Genomic DNA, 8,766 nt, shown 5'->3' with positions numbered 1-8,766 from the left:
GGATTCTGTCCAGTGGAGACAATTTGGCCGTTAGGCACTCAAAAACACCTGAGAGCTGTGCTGTTATCTTTCTCTTTAGCAAAAAGTCCACTTTCTGCTAAGTGGAAATACATTAGCAATGTATGGGTGGCTGGTGAACATTGTGAATGACAACATAGAGGAGAAGCAAGAGGTTTTTCTCTGCCCAAAATCTGTCCATGAACATAAGCGCACAAAGTGAGGAATTTTTGTATAGTGATCAAATTCGGTCATAAGTGTACTTGCTAATTTGCTCAAATAAGTTTCGTAGTGGTTAGGTTATGATGAATGAATGTACTGATATAAGTGGACACGTGGTATTTCAGCAAAAAATCAAACACTAGGAGTTGTGCGTGTTGTCATAGAGGACTCCTAGCTATAACCCGTTTTAGCATGGACATTGAGGGGTTCCACCATTTTAAAGTCAACCGGTTGGGGAATCCTATGCGTTGGGAGCAATCAGCCAATGAAGAAATTACTACTTTAAAATGGAGATGGCCTCAATGGTGCTGCTCATACGGTCTGTCACAGACACGAAGATGAGTCCAGAGCCTGTTCACACACATCTACCCTCTCATTGGCTAGAATGGTCCCACCTGATCTCGCCTCCCCTGCCTTCTGTCTTTGAGGAAATGTATTTCCATTGTTAGAGCGGTCACTTGACTATCTTGTCAATATAATAGACCATCTTTGGAGAGTACTTGTGAGGTTTTCCAAATATGCATAAAGAACATTCAAGATCACTGTGACCTACTCATTTAAAAAAATGTTCTAGCTAGAGCAGAAACATTGCAAGCTGTTCCATATTTAAAAACTAGGCATTGGGAAGATCCAATCTTATACAGATTCCCATACAAGGGGGGAGGGGCTGAGTATTTAACCTGTTTGTAGTTTCATCCAGCATTTCTTATTTCAGACCGTCCCCACCAGCCCCGGAGGGAGGTCGGGTACGGTAGTGATTTGATTGGAAGGGAATGGCGTGGTATAAAAATGTCAAATATGCATTTCAAAGGCCTTGTTTCTTCTGTAGGAATTAATTGTTTCTCAACCTCAAATGTAACAGAAGGAGAGTTTTAACATGGTAAAGGGAAAACACATTAAGAATTGATAACGTACATGATATATTTATTTCTGCTACAATGCAAGGTTGCCCTCCACTCCGTGGGAGCATTAAAATTCAAGCATGTAATTTCATAGAATCTCAGAATGCTTGGCAATGCTGAAATCTATGCATGCAATGACCTGAAATTAACCAGTTATACAGTAACAGTAAACATAAGCCTTGTTTATACCTGGTACTGACTTGCGTCCTTTGTCCTGATCTTGTCCACATTCTATTTGTGCTCACACTTTCAGAAATGTGTCCACATGGTTTTAATGTCTCTCATCCACTGTGTCTGCATTGTGACCAGATTTCTTGGTCCCCCTCTGTATGTAAATGATTTAACAGCTATTCTTTCATAATGACGATTTAAATGTTTTCATTGTCCATATCGGTCTACACTTGTAAGCTTGCCTGACCTCAGGAGGTAGTCAGGAAGATCTGATGACAATCGGATCACATTGCATATTTTAATCGTCTACACGGAAAATGAGGGCACAATCAGAATATGGACAAGATCAGGATAAAGGATGCAGTTTAGAGGCAGCTTTACGGGACTAGAGATGCATGTAACTCCAGCTCCCTTGGAACCCCACTTGGTAGAAATAATTTAATGCTGTCACAACAGATCTGTTAATTGAATGGAAAGTCTCCCATAGAGCTCTGAGAACATTCACCAGTGTTTATGGACTGCATCGTCACAGCATTTGGTAAACTTCCTGGCCGCCCTCTTGGCGAACCTGACCTTGCCCCGAGCTTTCAGTGTGGAGCTGTACTCATAAGACTTCAGCTTGGTGTAGTAGTCTGAGAACTTGTTGTACAGGATGGAGATGGGCATGCCGTTCAGAATGATCCCAAAGGAGATGCAGGCGAAGGCAAACAGCCGGCCCAGGATGGTCTCTGGAAACATGTCTCCATAGCCCACAGTAGAGATGCTCACCTGAGGGAGGGAGAAGGCCAATGTTATCTGTAAACATTAACCGAGTCGCTACTGAGCTTGCTAACGTTTCCAGGAAGTTACAACCTGGACTCAGATTCAACTCGCAGTGCATAGCAGTTTTAACTTTGCTTTGCAATCTGAGCCCCAAGTTGACCCTTCGTGATATGTGTGTCACTGTGCTCACTAGAGGCCTTGGAGGAGGCCGAGGAGAGCCCATGTGAAAAGCTTTATTAGGAGGGCGAGTGACGTAGTTCGTTTCTGGGGATGTAAGTCGCTCTGGATAAGAGCGTCTGCTAAATGACTTAAATGTAAATGTAAATGGATATATTCGACCTCCGTCTGAAGGCTCTTTTGAAGCATTGTTTAATGGAATTACAGAACTAAGGCACTAGATGGGTCTACAGTCAAATGACATACGACAGATCAATTCCCATGTCATCTTGTTCCATTAAATAAGGTGGAAGTGCCTCAAGGGAAATCCCTAAATGCCTCCCCTGGCAGTGAGGGGGAACCGGAGTCCAGCCCTCTTTAATACCATTGTATCTATTAGGCAAAATGGAAAATAGCTTCCACATCTGCTGAGTCAGCCCGAATGAAACAAGATCAAGACGTCAGGGCAGGACAGGCTATTGGCAATGTGAAGGTGTCTCTTAAAGGTAACCGTGATAATAGGCTACTGTACTTGACAAGTGTGTGATGAAGATATCTATTTCTGGCAGCATGTTCGTAATTAAGGCCAACTTTAGTTCTAGGTGGAATCGAATTGTCACATCAGAATCTGCAGGTAAGAATGAATCAATGTTACTCCATGCTGTGTAAAACCCAATTGTGTGTGTGTGTTTAACAGTACCACATAGTCACATAGAAAGATACTCAGCACTGAGCACGGTCAGAATGTGCTGAATAATGATAGTCTAGAATTTTAAGTGATATTGTAATAATACACAGTACAAACATTTCCAAATAACTAAACAAATCAATGAAGGTAATGCAATAATATTAAGCAAATTACTTATAATGACCAATGAAATAGAATGGGGTGACTTACAGCTGCCCACCACCATGCGTGAGGGATGCTTGTGAAGTTGGTCTGATGGACATCATGCTCCACCGTGTACACCATGGCAGAGAAGGTGAGGATTCCCATGGCGATGAAAAGGAATAGGCAGCCCACCTGCTGGTAGCACTGGCGCAGCGTGAAGCCGAATGCTCTCAGCCCCGTAGAGTGGCGTGCCAGCTTCAAGATACGGAAGATCCTCATCAAACGCATGATTCTCAGCACCTGGCCCAATTTGCCCACCCGGCCCACCGTCTCGATGTCTTGGTGCTTCCCGTAGTCGTCGTTCTCGAAGCACTCCAGCAACAGCTGCAGGTAGAGGGGAAAGATGGCAATCAGGTCCACCCCGTTCAGTACGCTTTTCCCGAAGCGGCGCAGGTCCGGTGTGGACACCAGACGCAGCAGGTACTCCATGGTGAAGAAAGCGATGCAGAAGGTTTCCACATGCTCCCCGTAGGTCTTCCCGCTCAGCTGTCCCGTGGGGGTGTTGTACTGCATCTCCTCCACCGTGTTCAGCGTCATGGCCACCAGGGACACCAGCACGAAGAAGCTGGAAGCCAGAGCCATGAGCTTGGCGGTGACGGAGGAGAAGGGCTTCTCCATCAGGTTCCAGATGATCCAGCGCGTCTGGCCAAACGCCATGCCGTGGAACAGGTCCTCATTCTCTTCCATCTCCACCTCGGCCTCCAGCTCCCGCTGGATCTTCAGCTGCTCATTGAGTTCATCCTGGCGCTCCTCAAAGGAGATGCGGCAGCAGCGGTGTGTGTTCTTGATCCTGACGCCCCAATAGTTGATCTCCTCCAGGAAGTTCCTGGGACACAGCTCGTCCTTGATCCAGAGTACGCCCGTCCGGTAGAAGTTGAAGATGCTGTGGAAGATGTCCGGGTCCCTGTCGAAGAAAAACTCGTTGTTTTGGACAACATAGTCATCACACAGGTCCAGCTTTCTGTTGTGGTCTGTGCATGTCGCCAGGCGGCCGATCCTGGTCTTGGGATACTTGGCAGCAACCCTGTATGAGATCTGATACTCCTTCCCACCTACGTTGATGTTCAGCATGTAGTTCTTCACAAGAGAGGAGAGTCCTCTTGTTGGGGAGGCCATTACAACATCTTCCTCGTTTTCGTACTCTGCATAGATGTCGTAGATGTCTCGTCTGAGCTCTTGCATGGAGTTCCATTGTTTCACCAAGTTGTTCTGGGTGAGGGGAACATTGTAGTCCTCCTCTGGGTCCTTGTATGTGGGGCCTGTCCCCCCCACTTTGTAGTTGGGGAAAAGGCTCCGTCTCCTATTCTTGGGCATTCTGGAGTCCTGTGCTGGGACCTGGTCAGACACGCCGGCTCACTGAGGGGCATGGAGGCATTACCACAGGTCTTAATACCCTCTCCTGAGTCACCCACAGCAGCATACCAGCAGAAAGAAACAACCCTGACCGTCTAATGTTGCTGACTGAGGATCTGGGTGCTTAAAGATTTAAATACTATTATCCTCTTCCAGTCGCTTTCCCCTCTACCCTGACGTCTTCCATTTGCCTGACATTCACAGATCAAATTGCCACAGCAGGGGACACTCTGTGCTGTATTATAGACCATTACTGACCTCCTGGTTGGTAGTAAAAAATAAACAAAATTTAAAGGTGAGGATGCAGCATGAATCCAGTTTGTTTCAATGATTCTAGCACTATCCCGTCTTATGTCATCTAATAGAAATGTCTTAACAGAAACTGACAGAAGTCCTAAGGAAATCTTTCCGGTCATAGCTCATGTGATGTGTTTTCATCTACATGCAGCTACTAATAGTCTTAAAACCCCTGGCTTATGTGGAGTATTATAATCCTAGAGGCATGATAAAATACGATAACACACGCCTAATGTCTACTGGCATTAACATGCAGAGCAGGACAACTCCAGTTTAGCTGTGGCCTGCTGCCAGCTGCACTGTATGGTACTAACTCATTGCTTACCACACAGAGGCACCAACCACTTTCTCTCATTGCAAATAACTAAACAATGGCAAATTCCTACGGACCAAAGCCGCGGGAAGTAGGGGTGCTGAGGGTGCCGCAGAGCCCCCTGATAATCGGAATACAAATATATATACATTTTTCTAAAGGCAGTACGCTGGGCCTTTACAAGCCCTGTATTAACGGACCAATATAGCATCTGTAGCACAGGCACTTGTTTTTTATTCAGCAGCGCCCTCAACAGAAAAATCCCCGTGGCTATGGTACTCTTGTCACTTTGCTGTGGCCCTTTAATCCAATCTGGTGCAAGCAAACTAGTTAAAAGTGCTCTGAAGTAACCTGCCCTCCTAGCCTCTGTGTAAACTCTGTTTCAACTACACTCGTTGTGGGCTTAATCCAGTTAACCTTTTTGACTCTACACAGCATATTGTACTGCACTCTGTAATGAGGGACCCTGGGCATCTTTTTTTGTTGTGTTTTTCAGTCAGTAGAAAGGCCTCTTTAACGACCGTTCCACAGGTGCATGTTCATTAATTGTTTATGGTTCATTGAACAAGCATGGGAAACAGTGTTTAAACCCTTTACAATGAAGATCTGTGAAGTTATTTGGATTTTAACTAATTATCTTTGAAAGACAGGGTCATTTATTTTTTTGCCGAGTTTGTGTTTTGTGATAAAACAAAAGGTGTGGTTGAATTTATTCTGCCACTGTGTCTTCTTATTATCTCGGCCTTTAGGCCCATATATCACAGTCGCAAGACAAATTAATTGACAGATTATAGAGTAAACAATGCTATTATTGCATCACATAGGTTGTAATATGGCTTTTGGGGGAAGGGGGGGCTTGGCTTCCCCAGTGATTTTACCCACGCACCACTACTGGATCTTCAGGTCAGAGTTCTAGAAAGAGCCCAGAGTTCGCGAGTTGGTTAACCGTTCAAAACTATTTTTCCTAGTTGTCTTGAACCCACTGAAGTCAGAAATCTGAGATTACCCAGTTTCCTGTTGTTTTGAACGCAGCATTAATGCTCAGAGGAAGACGGCAGGGTAAATCAGGAACCAAAACTCCGTAGTGACCCATGAATGCATTCAGTCACATGACAGCTCGATCAGCTGTTTCGATTTCATTTACTCGCATGTCAACTGAGCCAGGATCACATTCAAATGGGGATTGGGAAGTAGGTCCCAAAATGCTCTTCTAAGCATTGAGGCTCTGTGCAGGCCAGTCAATTTCTTCCACACCGATCTCAACAAACCATTTCATTATGGACCTCGCTTTGTGCATTAGGGCATTGTCGTGCTGAAACAGGAATGGGCCTTCCCCAAACTGTTGCCACAAAGTTGGAAACACAGAATTGTCTATGCTGTAGCATTAAGATTTCTAAGATTCTAAGATTTCACTAAGATTTCCCTTCACTGGACCTAAGGGGCCGAGCTTGAATCATGGAAAAACAGCCCCAGACCATTATTCCTCCACCAAACTTTACAGTTGGCACTATGCATTGGGACAGGTAGCATTCTCCTGCTATCCGCCAAACCCAGATTTGTCTGCCAGATGGTGAAGCGTGATTCATTACTCCAGCCTTTCCACTGCTCCTGAGTCCAATGGCGGCGAGCTTTACTCCACTCCAGCCGACGCTTGCCATGGCTGCTCGGCCATGGAAACCCATTTCTTGAAGCTCCCGACAAACAGTTTCTGTGCTGATGTTGCTTCCAGAGGCAGTTTGGAACTCGGTAGTGAGTGTTGCAACTGAGGACAGGTGATTTTTACGCACTTCGTGAGCTTGTGTGGCCTACCCCTTCACGGCTGAGCAGTTGTTGCTCCTAGACATTTCCACTTCACAGTAACAACACTTACAGTTCACCGGGGCAGCTCGAGCAGGGAAGACATTTGACAGACTGACCTGTTGGAAAGGTGACATTCTACTGTATGATGGTGCCATGTTGAAAGTCACTGAGCTCCTCAGCAAGGCCATTCTACTGCCAATGTTTGCTATGGAGACTGCATGGCTGTGTGCTCGATTTTATACACCGGTTAGCAACGGGTTTGGCTGAAACGGCAGAATCCAGTGTATATACTGAAAAAATAAACACGCTACAATTTCAAAGTTTTTACTGAGTTACAGTTCATAAGGAAATCAATCAATTGAAATAAATGAGGCCCTAATCTATGGATTTCATGACTGGGAATACAGATATGGATCTGTTGGTCACAGATACCTTTAAAAAAGGTAGAGGTGTGGATCAGAAAACCAGTCAGTATCTGGTGTGACCCCCATTTGCCACATGCAGCGAGACTCATCTCCTTCACATTGATCATACTGTTGTGGTCTGTTGTCCCACTCGATGGCTGTGCGAAGTTGCTGGATATTTGCGTGAACTGGAAGTCGTACACCAGAGCATCCCAAACATACTCAATGGGTGACATGTCTGGTGAGTATGCAAACCATGGAACTTTGACATTTTCAGCTTCTGGGAATTGTGTACAGAACTTCATGGACATGGGGCCCATGCATTATCATACTGAAACATGTGATGGTAGCAGATGAATGGCATGACAATGGGCCTCAGGATCTCGTCACGTTATCTGTGCATTCACATTACCATCAATGTCAATGGTGTTCGTTGCTTATGCTTGCCCATACCATATCCCCTACCGCCACCATTGAGCACTGTCTAATTCGGGAACCAACCAACATCACCATACACGGTCTGCAGTTGTGGCCGGTTGGAAGTACTGCCAAATTTTCTTAAATGACGTCGAGGCATTAACATTCAATTCTCTGGCAACAGTTCTAGTGGACATTCCTTCAATCACCATGACAAGTGCACGCTCCCGCAACTTGAGACATGAAAAAACTGCACATTTAAGAGTGGCCTTTTGTCCCCAGCACAAGATGCACCTGTGTAATCATGCTTTTTAATCAGTTTCTTGATAATGGAGTCTCTTGGCAAAGGAGAAATGCTCACTAACAGCTTTTTGTGCATATGGAGAACATGGAGCTAAAATAAAAGATGGCATTAAAAAACAGGGGACCAACACTTTACATGTTGCATTTATTTTTGTTCAGTGTATTTAGAAAGAGTTATTTAAATGCCCTACTTTTGAATAGTTAAACATTTCCTATTTTAGTATCCGTACATGAGCTTGTCCTCAAGTATGTACAGGAAAAGGCAGTTTGACAAACCTATGCAGCATTACCATTATGAAAAATACTTTTGGACATGTCTATTAGGCAGATATCTACATTTTACCCTCCGTCAAGAGGTTCACTTGGATTATGATATCCTGTAGATCAAAACAATCCATATTGCCATCGTCAATTGTTAAATCAGGCACTACTATGCATATGTTAATGCAGTTGAAATAGGCTGTGAATCATTAAAATGTTGAAGTGCACTCCTGAAAAGCTACTAGGGCCACTACCTTAGACCAACAAATGACATCCTAGGTTGCGCTCAGATTCTACCAAACTCCAGAAGTTGGTACATTTGTACCCCTCATTTTAAAATGGGTTTAGTGCATACATGACAGCCTCAGACCAGTCAATTCCTTTTTGAATGAGGGGATTGTATACTTTGGGAGAATGTACCCCTAAATAAAGTGGTACAGGGAAAGTCAAGCAGTGGCTTTTTGAATGACTTATGAGTCTCCCAAAAATGTGTAAATGAAAGGGTCTCGTTTCATC

The 8,766-nt window shown here is 44.6% G+C and overlaps 1 protein-coding gene across 1 annotated transcript; it reads right to left on the bottom strand.

The window, feature by feature from the left end:
* Positions 1 to 944: 944 nt before the first annotated feature.
* On the bottom strand, positions 945 to 4,568 carry LOC124048721 (potassium voltage-gated channel subfamily V member 2-like). The gene is made up of 2 exons (XM_046369766.1): positions 3,109 to 4,568; positions 945 to 2,060 (listed from the first exon to the last, which is right to left on the bottom strand). Exons 1-2 carry the CDS (start codon positions 4,414 to 4,416, stop codon positions 1,794 to 1,796), a joined length of 1,575 nt encoding a protein of 524 aa, XP_046225722.1. The 5' UTR covers positions 4,417 to 4,568; the 3' UTR covers positions 945 to 1,793.
* Positions 4,569 to 8,766: the final 4,198 nt, after the last annotated feature.

This window comes from Oncorhynchus gorbuscha, linkage group LG11 (genome assembly GCF_021184085.1).
Source record: "Oncorhynchus gorbuscha isolate QuinsamMale2020 ecotype Even-year linkage group LG11, OgorEven_v1.0, whole genome shotgun sequence".
NCBI lineage: Eukaryota > Metazoa > Chordata > Actinopteri > Salmoniformes > Salmonidae > Oncorhynchus > Oncorhynchus gorbuscha.
The sequence above is the reverse complement of the archived record's forward strand: the minus strand, read 5'-3'. Positions and strand labels throughout refer to the sequence as shown.